Source organism: Rhamphochromis longiceps, linkage group LG23 (genome assembly GCF_057381845.1).
Source record: "Rhamphochromis longiceps isolate RC_006_pf linkage group LG23, R_longiceps_female_GT1.1, whole genome shotgun sequence".
NCBI classification, from domain to species: Eukaryota; Metazoa; Chordata; class Actinopteri; order Cichliformes; family Cichlidae; genus Rhamphochromis; species Rhamphochromis longiceps.
The window spans coordinates 34,881,007-34,900,419 of NC_140578.1; the positions used below are offsets into that span (position 1 = coordinate 34,881,007).

The 19,413-nt window shown below is 40.9% G+C and overlaps 1 protein-coding gene across 12 annotated transcripts in view; it reads right to left on the reverse strand.

The window, feature by feature from the left end:
* Nucleotides 1–19,413, reverse strand: part of LOC146642470 (R3H domain-containing protein 1-like) — a 52,663-nt gene that overhangs the window by 24,579 nt on the left and 8,671 nt on the right. For 9 of the 12 annotated variants that reach the window (XR_014909648.1, XM_085398662.1, XM_085398657.1 and 6 more), the window contains exons 2-6: nt 18,798–18,957; nt 12,401–12,593; nt 6,763–6,780; nt 6,119–6,208; nt 983–1,106 (exon numbers count right to left, since the gene is read on the reverse strand). Coding sequence is in view for 11 of the 12 variants with exons in the window: in XM_085398662.1 (XP_085254788.1) it covers nt 983–1,106; nt 6,119–6,208; nt 6,763–6,780; nt 12,401–12,553 (385 nt within the window). In the remaining variant the exon portion in view is untranslated. Of the gene's footprint in view, nt 1–982; nt 1,107–6,118; nt 6,209–6,762; nt 6,781–12,400; nt 12,594–18,756; nt 18,958–19,413 lie in introns of all 12 variants that reach the window. The other 3 variants (XM_085398661.1, XM_085398663.1, XM_085398664.1) reach the window with 3 other exon arrangements.

Below are 19,413 nucleotides of genomic sequence, written 5' to 3' on the forward strand. Positions count from 1 at the left end.
AATAATAAGATACTTAAAATGATGCACTCTGTCAACTATCCAAATTAATGACAGTTAAAGAAATTTGTAATATTAATATGCAAATTAGTCACCTATTCGTGTGGGAAAACCTAAAAAGCCAAACTGCACGCCTGACACAGGAAACCATCACTGAGGGTGACATCGTTCAACGTGATGCCGTTTGATTGGTTATTAGTGGGACTGATATTTAGGAGGGGGGAGGGGGGGATCTGCTGCCAGCTTGTATGAAGCTGTGAGCACTGCCAGCATTTAAGAAATGAAGAAGTGGTCGGGTAACAAAGTTGACAATGAAAAACATGTTCCTGTGCACCAACAAAAGAATTAGACTCGTGAGTGGGAGTCGAGGGGGACGCTGGAGCCCAATCCCCTTAGTGGGTGTCTGGTTTCTATAATTGAAGGCTGCCTCATCAGTGGTGTCGCTCCACAGAGGGAAGCAGACACCTTTATGCGCCTGTGGGAATCCATATAATTGCTTCACACCTTGAGCTTGTCGCAATTAACTGAATCACGCCAATTATTGGCCTATAATGAGATATCATTTAAAATGGAGAAGTGCTTTTGGACAAACTGGAGGACACAGAGCCAGAAAAAAGAAAGGTGGAGGATTGGATATTCCTGGTGACATGGTAAAGGATATAATTATTACAAGAATGTAATTTGGCTGAGTGACACGGATTGTGTGATAAGTATCATTAACGCATTTGGCTTCATTTCAATAGTTTGCCAATGACACTCTCACCACAGTGCTGTCACGGCTCGTCTTCACATGTATGTGTTTTCTTTAGTTTGTTTCTATATATAAACTCACATTTTTGGAGCAATGTTTATAAACGAGGCCTCAGGTGTTTAGGATATAAAGAAAAGCTAAAGCGTTGATGGAAACGGTGACAGGTCTTCATTTTGAAGTGTAACTGGAGCGTAGATATTCGTTTCCAAAACGGCAAAAACAAACATTTCTCACCTCTCGACAGCATTTTTTTCTGCGTTTTCTCTGGTTTGTCCGCCTTGTCGTAGTCTTCTTCTTTCTCGGCTTGGACTTGTGCAGCTCGTTCTTCCTTTTCAAAGGGCTGGAGTAGGAACCCATCCTGTTCACACAGGAAAATATAACTGAGGAGCTGCGTGAAACCAGGTGGTTTGCAAGGAAAAAGAAATAGGAAAACTGAATGCCCCGCAAATGCTAGATGTGACCGTGAGCAGACATGAGACCTTAATCTAGAAAAGGGCGTCAAACACAAGCATTTAATTCTGGGTTAATTACAGAATAGGACGACCACTGTAATGGAAACCTGTTTACTTGGAAGTAAAGGTGTTTCAAATAACTAAGAGACAGATTAGCTTGTTTTTCTTAAACCACCTGAACAGAACTTGAGCTGGAGCCTGAAATTAAACAAGGCAGCATTTCCTTCCTTACGATCCAGCAGAAAGAGGTTTTAGCTATAATCCCCCTCCAACTGGAAGAATTCTTTAAAATGACTGTGTGGATTTTTATTTAATTTAAATCTATTTAACATGGGCTTGGTTTACCTCAGTCGTACTCTTCTCCACCACACACACATTCAGAGCAGTATCTGATTTGCTTTTCAGGCAAGGCTGAAAGGGAAGTTGAACAGTGGAGAAGAACTGCCAGCGCTCTGTAAGTGGATTACACACAACTGTGGAAAGCTAACATCAGAGAATCTGTGAGAGCGAGATGAATGAACGAGAGCGAGCGAGGGGTGACCTAGCGTTGGGAGAGCAGCTCATAACCGAGAAAGGTCACAAGTTTGATCCCTGTAACAGCTGCGGAGCAAGATAATGAGACGCCGCGTTCGCCTTCGTTTTAAGACGCTCCGAATGTATGTGAAAGTGTAATATGCTAATGAGAAACGTGGCTGACTAATTGCCTGAGCGAGACTGGGGAAAAAGCGAAAATGAGTCTAGGATTGTGTGCTGTGGAAGTGACAGCAAGTTCAAGCGCGTGTCTGTGTGTGTTCGTCTGGGTGGGTTTGTCAAAGCAAAAACATTTTTCCCCCCTCCCGGTGAGAAGCGCTGATGTTTGCTGCTTAATGCCACCCTCGGCATCACATGGAAGCCGCCTGGTTGATGTGCAGCTGTTGCGAGCTGCCTCATTTGTTTCCTGACATCCATTTACCTCGAGATAAAGGGAAAACAGCGTGAAAATGATGGTCTTGTGAATATATAATGAACATGCTGTCACTTGGAGACAAAAAAAACCTGAAAAAAAAAAGTGCATTCAGAGCCCCCCCCACCCACCCACCCCCAAATATTGGCCATTGATTGGAGCTGACAAGCGGGCCAACAATGTAAGGGCAGACGTAGATTTTTGTTTTTCCTACAGAAAGCAGCGACGTCTTGGACTGTCCACAGATCCACACGGGCCTTTGTTACTACCTGACAGTAGAGACAGTAATTTGAAACTGTGAACAATGGGACAAGCTTGGATTGGATGATCATAAGAGTTTGATTGAGAATCAGCACTCATACTAATGTGTTTTCCCCCCTTCTTTCTCTCCTTATTGCATTACCTCACCCCTCTAGGTTAGTTTGTCGCAGAAGGAGTCTCGACTCTGGGGGCAATAACGGGAGCAGGGGAAATATCAGGAGTATTCAATTAGAGCGTGCCACAGCTCTCTGTAGCTGACGTGTGGAAATTGTAATTTCCTCGACATGATTGATGACAGTAATACAGGACATCGTGTGAGTGCAGACGATGCGAGACCGTTGTGGGAATAACACCGCCCTCTGGTTATGGAGCTCGGTGCTGACTGGCTGAAATGCCTGGAACAGATACACCTGTGTGTAAATGTGCGTGAGCGTGTGTCTGCCAGGAGCTGTGCAGAGCGGCATGTAATGGGTAAAGTTTGACGGGAGGGGGCTTTTGCCCGGAGATATGGCGCAAAAGAAGCGTCGATTTAGCAAAGCAGAAGCTGGCTCGCTGCTGGAGCTCCGCGCTTTCTGTTTTGATGATGTGATGTTTTCATCAGACGGCTGCAGCCAGGTATTTAATCACAGCTGTCAGATGAAGGCCGCTAATCAAGCATCAGAGGTCCATCTACTCAATTGTAATGGGCTGAAATGAAGAACTGATCCCAGGTCAGCACTTTCAAGGCAAGTGGCCCTGTAGCTTAACAAGCTGGGCTGAGGCATCAGACTACATTAAACTGGGCTTGATGAAACATGAATTCACAGTGACTTACAGTCTTTAAAGAGAGCACTTTGCTCTTTATTAACAGAGTATGCTTACAATTATAACTTATGCTAGAATTAAACTTTATATATCTTCATATGAGGCTCTAGATATACTATGATTTATAGCTTACATGTGGGAAAGTTATCCCAATTATCTCTTTGGATATCAATAAAACCAAGATTGGTGAACTTCTCTCTTAAATTTATCTCAAACTAAAAAAATATTTCAAAACAATTTGTTGCTTTTTAAGTTTAAACAGGGCCTATTACGCTATTTGTTTACGCTATTTACCACTGTATTTTTACCACTGGACTGTACTAGAATAAGTTTACAGGACAAACAGTTCAAAATAATGTACTTATTCCTAATCCTTACAACAGGGCCTTGGTGCAAGCCCTCAGTTTTCATCCTGTTCTTTTTTGTGATTCACACGCAGAGCTGTCTGAGATGACCATATTAGGGTTGACCACTTTCCATGACATCACGCAGAGCTGACAACAGCGAAAACTGTCTGAACTCGAGCATTTACGCAGCCTGAAGAATGGTGAACACAGACTTCTGTGAAACCTGCTTTATGTTTACTAGCATCCAGTATCCACCTGTTACAGAAAATAACAGGAAGTATAATCAATCCACCTCACCCCTAAAGGGCCACACAGGAAGCAACTAGCTGTGGTGCGGCAACCAAAGACCATAGACCAGGCTTGGCCAACTCCAGGCCTCGAGGTCTGGTGTCCTGCAGGTTTTAGAGCTCACCCTGGTTCTACACACCTGAATGAAATGATTAGTTCATTACCAGGCCTTTGGAGAACTTCAAGACATGTTGAGGAGGTCATTGAGCCATTTAAATAATCTGCGATGGCTCAAGGACACATCTAAAACCTGCAGGACACCGGCCCTTGAGGCCTGGGTTTGGACACCACTGCCATAGACATTAAATGACAATATGCGATGACAAAGTTGCTTTTATGTCAACAGATCAATGAATAAATCAAAAAGGATCAAGACCCATGCAGCAGACTGTGACAGCACTGAGCAGCTCCTTCAGTGGGAGACTGCGGCACCCACGGTGTGGGACGGAGAGATTTCGCAGGTCTTTCCTCCCCACTGCTGTCAGACTCCATAATAAAGACTTTAACTGATCAAGCACACACATCCATACATATGCAATAATACTAAGTGCAATAATCCTTTCTGTCATCGTTGTATTTTTACTCAGTTGTATATAGTATTTGTATTTGTATTCTATTTTTATCTTATTGTATATTATTTTATTGTATTCTACTGTATATAGTATTTTATTTTATTCTATTCTGTACAGTTGTGTACTGTATTTATTCTTATTGTATTCTAATTTTTGCCTCATAACTTTTGCACTGTCCACTTCCTGCTGTGACAAAACAAATTTCCCACGTGTGGGACTAATAAAGGTTATCTGAAGAATCAAGTTAGGAGTTATTAATGAAGTTACCTCCATGTGTCAGGAATGTGTTCAACTCTCTTTGCTCTGAAGAAAGACTTCCAGAAACAGCTGAAAGCAACAAGCTAACCTGAGCTCTTAAAGCTCTGTCAAAACCAGCATTATTTTCACTACTAGTGAACCCTGTTAATCTGATCTGTAACAGCCTCTTTAAGTCATGGTGAAGACTTCAGCGTAATGAAATTTCTAAAGTGTAGTTTAACTGAATGAGGAAAACTAATGAGAGGAGTTTGTTGAAGCACTGTGTGTGGGCTCCATACACGCTGCAATCTTGTGAGTGCCTTTATGTTAATGTAAAAACATAAAATCAGACTCGTGCTGACCTCAGAGCGATGAGTAAATGTTACAAGGTCTAAATTGGCAAGACTGCCGCCGCAACTTTGCAACAGAAAAGAGATCCAAGTGCCAGGACAGGACAGGAAGTTGACGGCCTTATTTTTAAACTTACCGGGTCAACAGACCTTTGCTAGGTGAGAATGATGATCTGATCAACTACAGTTCTACAGGGCAACAGCTATATGCAAGCTCCTAAATCTAAGTGTAAAGGCAATGAACTGTCTCACACTTACTACACCAAATACAGCTGACAGGGATGAAACCAGCCTGCGCGGATAAATGTGTGCGTACAATCCTGAAGCACAGAGTTGGGTGATTTTCTTCATAATCCGATCGCTCTGTTGTGGATAACAGATACCATTGCTGCAGGGGCCCGGGGTTAATGTAGCGCTATCCACCTTCCATTTACACGCACAGGCACACACACACGCACGCACGCACGCACGCACACACGCACGCACGCACACACACACCAGTGAAAGAACGAGGCACTCGCATGCTGGCGAGTTTATTTCCCATTATCAGCGTGAAGATAAAGAGCATAAGCTGCAGCAGTGGGAGAATCTCGTTCACATACAGCTATAAATGGTTTAGCCTGCTGCAATTAGTGAACCTAAGTGGACGGATATCAGCTAAACGGCTAAAATGGTATGAACTAATTCGCCTGCCTCTTTTTAACCATTTTTCCTTAGTTGTAACTCATTCAGTCAGTTATAAACGGCTCACTAACACACATGCGCCCGTGAAACAAAGTTGAGGAGACAGACTAGCATCTCTGCAAAAGCACAGCTTTGTTGTTTCTTATTTAGCATTAAAGCAAAATTCCTTCTGACACGACGGTCAGCAGAACCATTAGTTGTTACCAAGTAGGTTGACTTGCTAATATTAGCTTAGTGTGTTAGCACTAGGGTGGGCATGTGAGACCCTTGTGTTTTCATTTGACCTCATCATGGAAAAATGCCATCTAAAAACAGCTACAATTACAATAAAAATGAACAAACTGTTCGTGATACTACTCAGGTAGTGCCACAATATATGGTCCAAACTGGCACGCCTCTAATGTGCAACGCTGGTTTCATGGAGGTCTTTACCTGGGGTGCTGCTGAAGGCTCAGGAATAGGGCAAGGAAACGACTCTTCACACACCGCCAGGCTCCGCACGAGCTTTAGCCTGGTGTTGGACTAAGGGGGTAAGGAGAGGGGTGCAAGTAGGTGGGCACAGTTAAATCCATGCACATACATACCTGTGTCAATTTCATCACACATCACAGTGACAAGCCAAAGTGAAACAGCCAGCGAGCACAATCAATTCTTACGAGCATGTCATACAGATCCAATAATTCACATTTCAGCAGACACAAGTTTTTTTCATTGCTAAGATTGTAGCTTCTTATAACTTCTCGAATAACCTGATCAGAGGGAACTTAAGTTTAAAAAAAACAAAAGGGAAAAAAAAAAACCTCAAGCTTTCTCACATTTTTCTACAGGAAACATCAATGCAGCAAGCACAAAAGAAACGTCCAAACTAGCCGTATTCTCATTCATAATTCACATCACAGCCTCTGCTATCAGTCATGTGACGGCATCTCAACACATTGCAGCAAAGTCATTTCAGACATCTGCGTGACAGGTAACACGGGTACAACTTCCATCTCAATCCAAGCAAACAACGCAAGTCAAGTGCACGAGACAGGTCGGAGCATCCGTGCGCAACATGCATGTCGAGAGTACCGTACCTTAGAGTACTTCACAGGCTGTCCACAGGTAGGGGAGGGGGTGCAGGGAAAGGAAAATGAAATCAAACAAACCACAGATGCTTGGAAAAAAAAAAAAAGGGAGGGGGAAGACTTTTTTTGGGGGGGAAAGAAAGTAACAAATGATATTTGAATTAAATATGAGTGGCCTACATTTTGTGCATGGGTGCACTTCTAGAGCTTGAGCAACTCCAAACAATTCATAGGTTTCAGTTTCTATGATGTCTTTTTAATGTCTGTTCGCAGGCTGAAGAAAAAAAAAAAAAACTTAAAGAGCACAGAACAAAATGTGCTGACACCAGTCTGCGAAAATAAAAGATATTAAATGAAAATCTCAAGTTAAGCAATCACCGTTTTTATATTAGCACTCCATTTATACAGCATGTGTGGTCGTTTTATCTAATGCTGCATCCCATCATCATCATCTGCTATATGAACCCCTGAATTACTGCACTCAGTCTTTGATGCTGTTCGGTCTCATTTGACTGAACTTAAGCTGGTGTTAAATGCAAGAAAATACAAGTATATGCTGCTCTCAAACAGCATCTAATCTTTCTGAAACTGCGCTAGGGGCTGAAGTCGAGATGGTCATAATATATTTAGGCGTGATAACTGACCAGAGCGTGTCATTTAAAATGCTCACTGAAAACCTCATGTTTAAGATGAAATTTGCTTCTTTTTTTTAAAGGAGTAAATCCCATTTCATCCCTCAGGCAACTTTTTTCTTTAACCTTTATTGGATTAGAGTGATCTGCTCATTAGGAAACACCTAAAGTAGCTGGATATTGAGTGGTTACAGAAAGGGGATATACCCCTGTTCTTTGTATGCTGCTGCTCAGTGGGCGTCTACATGGTTCGAGTTTCTCTCACTGATTGGCTCATAAAGATAAATCTCAGTGGTTCTCGCACATACCCTCACTTGGGTGGCCTGGGTATATTCATAACCGTCCAAGTTTATTTTTGTTTGAGGCTGCTGATTGCATTGTTATCGTGGATGAACTAAACAAAATCAATCTACTTTTCAAACTATTCCCGTCTTATGGTGAAACTTCAGTTGTTGCAAACCAGCTAGCTCCAGTCTTTACAGTCTAGAATTAGTGATAGTCTTTATAGTCCAGGCTGTAATTGTTGCTGGTCTCGATGTCAATCAGCTTTTTCCAGTCTCTCTTCTCACAATTAGACAGACTACAACTTGAAGAGCAGCTGGCGATGGTGGTCCTCGTTCCAACACGAGCTTAAGGGCCAATCTAAGCAGAAACCAGGCTAACCAACCACCAAGGCTGAAGAACGTCCAAGCTGATGAAGCTGAAGTCTGTCCAAAGAAGAGCATACGGCAAAAGCAGCAGCCTTGCAGCCAATTCAGTGACAAAATATAGGTTTTGGCTTTTTTTTATTTTTATTAACTCATTCACTGCCAATGGCTGGCAGTGAATGAGTTAATCAATAAAAACATTTAAATATGTACCCATACTCGTTATATTGTTTGCCTTGCTATATCACAAATATGATGTGATGCTAAGGGAAACACTCACTCTGTCCTTGGACTGGTTCATTTTTCCTTTTTGCTGGAACAATCTACAGAAAGACTGAAATGTGACCATTTCAGTCTTTCTGTAGATTGTAGACCATCTGACTAAAATCTGTGAGAATCTGCATCAGCTTAGTGACTGCACTGAAGTTCTGACCTTGATACGTTATCTCCAAATTCTGCACTATTGTGTGTTCATTATTGTTAAAGTGTCTGCTCAACCCTTGGCCAAATCACAGACTTTCTCTGGATAAATAATGGATAGATAATCATTTACTGGGAGCAATGAATTAATTTCTGAATAGCATATGCTACCAAAGTGGCTGCACTGCAGGACCCCTTCCTTTCACACACACACACACACACTCTCTCTTAGCAAGATGCCGCAGAAAACAAAAGCCAGACATTTGGCTGTGAGGGATTCGGGTCAGTTTTGTTCGTTGCTCCATTTAGCTGTCACGTGAAAGCAGGCGCTGGATGTAAGGTGCAGAAAGCAGAGAGAGGCCGCCCGCCTACTAGTGTGTGAGACAGCTCGGTGCCTCTGCGCTTCACGCACTGGTGGCTCTGTGTGTGTGTGTGTGTGTGTGTAAGTAAACAGAAGGTCTCTCAGTAGCACGTAAAGGGAAGAGCGGAGGAGGGAAAAGGTAGGGAGGGGGAGACCTGGCAGGAGCCATTTCAGTGTAAATTGTAACAGAGCCCAGTCCTCTGTTTCCTAATCCCAACACACACACACACACACACACACACACACACACACACACACACACACACACACACACACACACACACACACACACACACACACACACAAACGCTGTCCTTCCCACCTGTCCTCTAAAAATCAAAAGGACAACCTATCCCCTCCCTCACTGAGCTCGAGGGCCGCTGTTCGCCTATTTCCAACGCCTGTGACCTGCCGTGCCCCTTTTCTATATCAGGTAATATGGATGTGGAGGAGAGGGTAGCGGGGGTGGAGGGTGGTCAGGGACCGTGAGCGCACCGCTTCACCGGCTAATTGAGCGGTGTGGGGCCGGTGGGGAATGAACAATGCCGCCAGGAGATAAAGGAAAGGGAAAGCGGGGGGAGAGAGGGAAAGGGCTGAAGTCAGCAGAAGTAGGGCGGCCACCAGCCACCTGTCCTGCCGCAGAGGACAGAGCTGGAGAGCTGGAGGCAGATGGTGGCAAAGTCACCCTCTTTTACCTCTGTCGGAACGCATTCCTGCCCCCCGATGCCGCCATACCCACCCCCGCCTCGCCTCGTTTAAGGTACCGCTGTCCTCTCCCTCATTTCTTCCCCCACCCGTTCCTCTTACAATGAACATTTCAGGCATTTAACTGATGCCCTTACACAGAGCAGCGGAATTAGCTTCACCTCCTCCACCGCTGGAAATTACAAGCGGAAAGGTCGGCTGTGTCAGTGCCGTCAGCATATCCCGGCATTCCAGTAACCATAAAATCACTACATCAGGGAGAGGAAAAGGCAAAAAAGAAAATAACACACAAAACAGAAAAAGCAGCACAATCGCAAGTAGCCTACATTTGTAGAGGTGACATGAAGCAGAGTCACTCAGCTAATGGTCATACCAGACCACACAATGCTACAGCAGCAAAATATACGAGTGGATGAACTGGATTGTACAATTGGACCAATTTACTGCTTATGAAGTCAACTTTTTAATCCAAAAAGAGCATTTTGGGCTTCAAAAGCTGCCTTCTAGTTTCAGTTTTAGCCTTTGGCTAAATATATTTTGGGGGTTTTGAGCTGATAGCTGAAATTCTTTCTTTGTTGTGGTGGATTAAAATAATTTAAGGAGGAGAAATCGTCCCTCTACTTTCCTCTTCTTGCTACTTTCTTGTCTCGCCTCTGCTCTCCTTTCTTTCCTTCATTCTCCAACACCGTGTCTCTCGTGTTCTTCCACCTTCTTCCTCTCCCTAATCCTTCCTTCTTACAACCTCTCCACACGTCTCTCCCTCCCTCTTCCTCCTGTATCTCCTCCTCTCTCCCATGCTGCTTCCCCCATGCTGGTGTCATTCTGTTCCTCAGGGTAACATAGGCGCAGGAAGTTGGAAGATAAGCCTGGATTTGAGCTCCGATTATCTGCCTGCCTGACTCCCTCGCGCTCCCCTCCTCCAACCACAAGGCCAGATTGGCCTGAATCCTATTTTTAGGCAGCAGCCAAAGAGACAATCCTTCGTCTTTCCTGGATTTTGCTTCTTTGACCACACAAGAAGAGATTTCACAGTTTCACCATTTAGATTTTAGTGTGCATTCCTCTGTGAGGAAAACCTGTCAGAGCCAGTTTTTGCTCTAAATTAACAAATGCTAATTTTTTTGCACCCCCAAAGCACAATGTTGCAATGTCAAAGACCTTATTAATTAGCAGTTTATGTCAAAGTGTTCTCAGCTCTCCTGAAGCCTCAGTAGATAACCAGTTTAATGTCTCCTGTGGAAGATCCGTGACTTCTTAACAACTTTAACAATTCTCAGCAGCCAGGTAGACAGCAGTGAAGAGTCTCACTATGACTGACCTCAGTGCTGCTGAGGCAGAGTTGAACCCTGCATTATTATTTCTGTCTGCGCCGATTATACATTTCAGAAATAATATTTCCTCGCTGAAACGGCTGGGAGTGCCGCAGGTGACAGAAGATGCCCAGGGCAGTTGGTGTTCGACGTTGACTGCTACTGAATTTTCATGGAAACGAGGTGTGGAAAAGAAATGACAGACTTTGCTGAAGTTGTCAGGTAAGTGTCCTCAGCTTATTGAGGCTCCAGTCTACCAAAACACTGTGAAACTGACATTTCATTTCACATTAGTGCTCATTCAATTCAACTTTATTTATACAATGCTTCAAGGCACTTTATCTCGTAAGGTAAAGATCCTATAGTATTCTGGAGGAGACCTCTACAAGCAAGTACAACCTGATAATAATGGACCACTGTACTCCAGCCTAAGTAATGAAAACATGAGCTAGTTTTTCAGCATCAGCCCTAGAAAGTATGTTTTTACATGTTAGAGATATTCAGCAACGATTCATATTTGTTTAACATCTGCATTGAAGGACACAATCAAAAATGCCTCCCAAGATTTCTCAAAGTCTTTTGGATGCTAAGTTAATGCCATGATCCAGAGTTAAGTATCTGTTTCCAACTTTTCTGTTCTGAGAAGAGTATAACGTATAAAGCAGTGGTACCAGCACAGAGCCCTGTGGAACCCTGGCTAACTTTCATGTTAGCACACATCTATCTATGATTCCAATTATTGCAGTGCATTTCCTTTAATACCAATCTCTGTAGTTAAACACTGTAACCATTGGGAGAAGCACAGATATGAGCTCACTGTGAGAAGAAAGTCATTTCTAACCTCCACCTGTCCCATTTCTGTATTATCCAGAAATCTTTTAACAACTACTCTTTCAAGAACAATTGAAATGAAAGGATTTTGGATATTAGTCCATAACTAAGAGACCTGGATCAAGTAAAAGATTTTTAAGTAATAGTTTAATTCAAACCATTGAAACGGAAAACTGTGCAACCCTGAAAGCCTGTCATACGCAACCTTTTTGATAAAGATAAACCGATCGTATTAAAAATGTAACATCTATTAATGGTAAATATTTTTGAACACTGTCGTAGGAATGGGGTCTAATAGACATGTTGAGGATCTAAAGGAAGAAATTACTTCAGATAGTTAGTTATAACGCTTATAAATGTTTTATTTGTGAAGAAACTCATGAAGGCTCTGATTCTTTGTCAGTCTGGTTGTAGTGCTGAATGTTTGACTCCCTGCTATTAGTAACAAACTTTTGCTGCTTTCTTTTTGTAGTCACAGTATCCAGAGTCGTACGCGATGAGGATATAATGCTACTGACAAGATAATCTACTCAGGTATCTGCTCTGCACTGTGTTTGCACATGGCAGGAAGCACTTCTTTACATTTCATTACAGCACTTTCACAGAAACACCCGGTGTACCAAAACAGTGTTTCTATCGCTGTGCAGTCCATAATTCTAAAATTAAATGTTACAGTCACACAGATATGGAAGAATTGTTACTGACACGTTTTAAGGTTGAACATAAATCAGCATTCTTTACCTGTATGTCCTTTTTATTGTTGCAACCATGTTCATCTCTGCTGTTCTGGCTCTGGTCAGACACCTCAGTCTTGGCGTCTTTTGCAGATGACGCGGGTTCGGCGGCTTCGGAAACCTTCATTGTTTCAGTGTCGACGTTATCAGACATTCTCATTGCAAAGTCTTACAGGGAGATGCTGGCAAATACAGAGGACCTGAAAGACAGGAATGTGTCGATGAGAGCTAGCATCTTTGGGAGAGAAAGAAGTTCGGATGATTATGCTTGAAGGGTAAGTTCCAAATAACAAGAAGCTAGACGCCATCATTTCAAAGTATTTTTATTAAATTTGAAACACAGATTATACAGAATTTTATTATATATTTTTTTATTATATCAGCTCTTTAAAAACAACAACAGTAGTGGCTGATTCAGACACAAAAAGGTAAATTGGGCATAGTGACAATTGTCTGATCTATTCAATTATGTTAACTTTGTGTGTGTTGTTCAATATAATGTGTCAGTAACAGAGTACCATTTGCTAGCAGGAGAGCTAACATAGCATGGCTAAATCTAGAGGTACTTTACATTTTGTTAAACCAACAACTTTTTTACCTTTGCAATGGTGTCTTTTGTTGATTTTTTAAAAAATTTTTATTAACTGCAAATTCTGGTCAAGAGAGCTGACGTGGCAAAAAACTAATGCCAACACCTTTACAGACATATTCTCTCTCACTTTTCATCATGCTATGTTCATTTAAATTTTCATTCGAAAGATAAGTGTTAGAATTATTATCAACTGTTTACATACTAAATTAGTGATGGCATGCAATGACACTAAGATTCAGGAGTTGTAGAGACCTTCCTCAATCTTTACGCCGACTGGGAAAGACAAAAAGTTCACACAATTTTAATAATTATAAATAAAACATGAAAGAATTATCATTATCATCATCATTATTATCATTATTATTAAACGCCATGGAAAAATGTGTACATTTAAAAAAACATAAGGTAAATAACAACAGCATATAAGAGTATACAAAAGTAATAAGTGTATTAGTACTGCATTGTGGCACATTAAATTATTTCCTTTGTTGCAGTAGCTATATTCTGTGTCGTAATAAATAAAACTTACTTACTTTGTGTTATTAGATCAGATCCACTGCATTCTTGTCTAAAAAGTGCTGTGTAATGAAAGTTTGCCTTGTGGATATTATTTTGAAAAACAAAGCAACAATGCAGCAGGAGACATAACTGCACCGACGGTATGTGGGTGCAATATGGAGCCATACTGTAATTGACTTTGTCCATGATGGGTAGCTTGAGTTACTGCAGAACAAACATAGGTGTTACTAATAGTATTATTGGATGGTTGGAATTCAGCCATTAGTTCATTTTAAGTGGATTTGAGTTTGACAACCCAAGCACTTTTCAGACATGGATGTATCATATTGCTGGCTTCAGTTTGGTAAAACATCCAACATTTGTATGAAAGACAAAGAATACTTTGTCTTTCATACAAATGAGCAATGTAAATGCATTTTCTTTGAATGAATTATTTTGGGTTTTTTTTTTTTTTTTAAATCCCTCTTGTTTTAATGACCAGTTTGTAATGTTTCCATCTTCGTCGACTCCTTACTGCGTAGCAAAATCGTAAAATAGTTCAAATAGATGAAAAAGTATTTTTTAAGAAAGTAATCATAATTTTGGTGAGCTGAGACACACAGCACATTAAATGTGCCTGCATGCAGTTTAGACATGTGTAGTGTTGAAAGTGATGCCAATTATTATGAGAGCAGACCTACTGAGATTTCCCCTGCAAATTCTCCATAAAAGAGACCAAACATAAAGCTGGCACATTTTGATAAATGTAAAAGACTGGATAAAAGGGCCAAAGAAAGTCTGCAGTGACAAAGAGCTATGCAGTAGCAGGCAGGAGAAAGAGGAGGGCAGGCGGTCGGTGGCACCAACACAGTCTGTGGTCATCAGTCATTACTTTTTCTTTGCGCTGTCTCGCAGCTCTGCAGCTGTTCAGCCCGAGACAATAGGCATGAGTGGACGAGATGCAGCAGGCGCACAGCTTAGTGCTGTAAGAAAACACATTAATATTATAGTGTTTGTTTCAGTTTGAAGGGGGCTGCTTTAGAATATCAGCAAACACACTTTCTAGTTCCCACATGAGGATGTTTTTTTAGAATTAAACATAATACGGTGTGATTTACATTTTATATTATATTTTATAAAAGGATTTTACTCACGGATTTTTGTATTATATTATGTTCCAAAGCAGAATGCTGTAATTAAATCTTTGTTTGTAGTTATGCCCAAAGCAGGAACACTCCCATCATGATAACAGCTGCAAAAGTTGGTAGGTGTGTTGTTAACGCAGAGCACGTGTTTACAGTCTAATGTGGCGTAAAGTAAAAAGTAGGCCTTTCAAAATAAAATGCCTCTTCGTGGTTGCTGATCCCAGAACATAAGTTGCCTTGGACCTATGGCCCACTGCAGGACGCATCTGTGTAATACCACGACCTCCCCGTGTTTTAAGTCATGGTGCGAGTTCATTCATGGTGATATGCCTTAATTGTACAGCTTGGTCCCATGCAGTGTGTAACATACACAGACTCACAAGAAGGGAGGGTAGACATCTGGTACATGAGAGCTATGATTAATAGGTTAATTAGAAATGGGCTCATCAAATTCACATTGCACATCAAAAACTGGAAGCACACATCACAGCACTTACTCTGTGCTTGGGTGTGTACGTGACTGGCTGCGTGTGTGTTCAACCAACCGCAGTGATCAGAGCAATTTTCCTATCTGATCACTGAGCAGCAAAGCGGCTGCCTGAGACTTGATTGTTTATATCCATCCCAAAAGAGCTGAGGCAGCAAGAGGGAGCTGCTCTCTTTAAAAACGTGGCATCCAATTCCTCCGTGTCAAAGTAATTGACTTTTACAGCGGTCCACAGCTCAGGCGAATGTACCGCTCACCCAGTGGTTTGCATGGCTAAGAGTTTTGCTAAAAATCTAGCCGGGCACTGGAGAATCAGATTTTGAATTTCTATGACCTGTCAGAGGTTTGACAAAAGCAATGCCGGCTGCTGCTTTACATTATTTTCACATTCTGAAGGAAAACAGCTTAATACTCCAGAGTCCTGCACATGGCTTTGAATATTTAGCGTCTGTTGCTGACATTTTGATGAGTGAAGTCTCTTGAGTCGCTCTGTTGAAGATTTGCAATATTGGACAGATATTTTCGAGCGCTGGGCTTGTGATGGATAGCCATTTTGTCCCTCACCGAATCACTCATTCTTCCAAACACATTTTATCATGGGACTGGAGTGTTAGACTAAATTTGGCTTCAGACTTTGATGCATTTGAATTTCACCGTCTCGTCTCTCACGGCTGAGGTAATTGCACAGTGTGCCTGTTTAGAATCCCCCATGCTTAGACTGCATAAGTAATACAGATCATCATTTGGTCCTTAGTGTTACATTAAAGAATTCAGGGAGTAGCAAATTGGTCTCTTTATGAGTTGGAGCGAAAACAGACATCAACATTTTTTTAAAATATGTGTATTTCAATACAAACAAACATCGTTTAAAAAATAAAGGACTGTTTTTAAAAAGAAAAAATACAAATTTTAATTAATTTGGCAAAGTTTTCATGTATTATGTATTCTTCAACGATGCTCGAAACTCTATACAGTTACCCAGGAAACTACTCGATACTTGACACTTTAGCCCAAAAATTGTGTTTTACCCTGTTAAATTAACACCATCTATTACAACATTACAGACCGGCAGAGCTGACAACGTTAGCTGCGTAGCACCAATATTTACGCTTCGTTTTTATTATTAGCCACAAGCCATTTGCGAAATGATCACTGGCAAAAGGCTAATGTGGCTATTAGGCTATTAGGTAATTATTAATTGTTAAATGGATAATGTTAATGTGTGTTAACGTGAATGAGCATCTAATCTGATAGTTGTTTTTTTTCCCCCAAAGGGTTTTTTTAACAACCCTAGTTTTACATACAAAGGACTACAAGTTGTAAATGCTATGTGCACTATTACTATCAAATTCAAACTGAGCATAAAAGAAAGAAAAACAACAACTTGGGCATATAATCTGATGTCTTTTATCTGTGTCAGGGTTTTAAAGATTTCCAGAGGTATACATTTGTAACATGCCAGTCCTGACGTTGAGTTCAGTTTTCACTTTGGCTGATTCGTATATTCATTCGAAGAGCCAGAACTGGCAGCACAGAAGACCATTTTTTCTACTGTGCAACGGAAAACTTTAAAAAGAAGAAGAAATCCGCAGCAGATTGGGAGGTTAAAACCCAACCCCAAATGAACTGCAGCACATGTCCACCTAATAGAGGTGGGAATCACCATACATCCCACGATACGATATTATCACAATACTTAACGCACGATATGATATTATTGCAATTTTTTAAAATATTTTGCGATATTCAGATTCTGTACATAAAGGTAAACTTTATCAATATTCATTTTATGTAATATCAAAGTCTCACACTCAGAGTCTTTCTCTCATTTCAGTCAGTTTTATTGTTGACAAACTAAACGGCTTGTATTACAGTCTAGTCCAACTTAACTGAATGCAACCATCTGGTACAATTATAGCTATTCTGAACTATGAAATTTATGAAAACTATGCAGCTCATTAAGCAACTGAAGAATTTGAAAATAAATTAAATTTTACATTAAATAAAAAAGTTTTAAACTTAATTAAAATAAAACATGTCTTAAATTAAAATAAGTAAACTGTCATGTTTATTGCTGCCATAAAAAAAGTTAAACACATTTGGACAGTGAAGGAATGTCAGGGTTCTTGCTCAGAAAAAGGATCAACATGCTCTGAAGTCAGAGCACAAAAACCTTTTTTGTAACAAAATATCGATTTCTGCTGTCCCTGTATCAATACATTATTAGCAAACAAAATATCACGATACTACACAGTATCGATTATTCCCCCACCCCTACCATCTAATGCTATGCTATTCATGTCTGCGTTGCTCTGTAGTTACAGCTCCAAAACACCAGTTGGCAGCGAGCTTCAAGCTTCTTTGGGTACTTTAAACAACCTTAACAGAGTTGATGAGATCAGATCTCAGTATTTGATCTAGTAAGTGTTAAAGATTGTAAGTTTAACTAACTGCATCAACACAAAAGCAGAAGGCTTTGGAAGTCATTGAATTTAGATGGACACTGGGAGAGCAATGAAAAAATGTCTTGAAATAAATCAATAATAAACTGAACATGTTTAAGTTGATTTGCATGTTGGCACAACATACTGCTACACTGTGATGCATAGTTACAAATCAGAAGCAGGACACTTAGTTCATCTGCACAGATTGCACACATGAATGGAAATGATTTGGGTTTGCAGCTGATCGATTGGAGCATCATTAGAACATCTGTTGTACTTTACCTTCCTCAGAGGAGTGTAAATTTGAAATGTCTTATTTGAAGCATGTCTTATTTGTCAAAAGTTTTTCTGGCTAAAAATCAATAACACTGATTTTAAAAAGACTTAAGTACAGAATCACTTAAAATAGATTTAATATACGTTTTGGTGAAAAGGGGATAAGGTCAGGGTATAACAGATTGATTGGGTCATAATAAGAGGTAAATACACAGGTAAGTAATGAATGATTATTGATCATATGACAGACTGTAGCACTATAGTTCTGTGCAGTGTTAAAAATTTACATTTCTATGCTAAACCTGTCAGTGAAATACACACTCTATTAAACCTGGATATATATATGAACACACAGGCTGTTTTTATAACTACAGCATAGCTATAGAATATGTAACAACATCCATATATGTACTCTGTCAGCGTGACATGATGAAATACTCCAGGACTTTATTGTCACCGAGTGACAGTTCATTGATCTTGTGGTTTATTATTCCCCGTGAAATTCCACCAAACTACCGTGTCAATGTTCATTTTCATTCATAATATCAGAAATGATAGTGAGATATTTACTAAGATAGTAACATTGTCCATGCTGCCCAAGTTAAGTGTATTTCATCCAACTATAGATTTTTTAAATTTGTGTGCAGGAAGTACCATAAAAGAAACTCATTGGATTTGATTTAAGTTTTTATAATAATAAAAAAAAATGTGGAAAAGAGTCAAGACAATTATATAAGTACATTTGGAGTGATGACGACTGCACACATTCCTAAAACAAATATATGAAACACGCAAACTTTCTGTGTTCCTGACTATTTTAGTTACGACATCTTGTTATGCTTTCTGATTGGACAGTAGTGTCACGTGACAGCGAATGCGTGGAAACATTGTATCGAGCAAATTTTACGAAAATTTACTTACTATTCAGGTTGCATAGTAAAAAACAAAAAACAAAAACGTACTTCTTGCGTAGCCAGTGGTGGTTGTGGCAAAGGAGGATGTGGCTGGTGAAGTCGATGAGGCTGAGCCTACCGATGCCATCCGAGACTTCTTTGCCCATGTCTGCTTCAGCTGCTCTGAACAGTGAGCGGGGCCTCTGACACCCTCATGACCCCTGCAGACCTGCAACCGAGAGAGGGACGGGGTTAGTGCTGTGGCATTAGAGCGAGCGAGGTCGGAGGTTAGGAGCAACGCTGTCACTGAGGTCACGTGGACTGACAGCAGTCAGGATGTCAGCAACTCTGGAATATATTGTGTTCCATGGAAGAAAAAAAAAAAAAAAAAAAAAACAGTAGAAGTGTGGCGAGTGTGTATTTCTGGGCCTATGCGTGCGTGTGCCCCATAAATAATGGATGAGCACAGCGACTGGGAGTGCGGTAGAGGCGACAAGAGAAGGCATCCCTGCCAACCTCGTAAAAACCAAGCATTAGGAATTCAGAGAGCAGCAGGGGAAGATAGCATTTCTCAGCTCAGAAATCCTCTGCCATTTGGTGCCACATAAATTTCAAATCGTCTAATGTACAATCTCTATTTTCCAGCAAATTCCTTTCTAGCTGAACCACAGGGTGAACCCGGCTG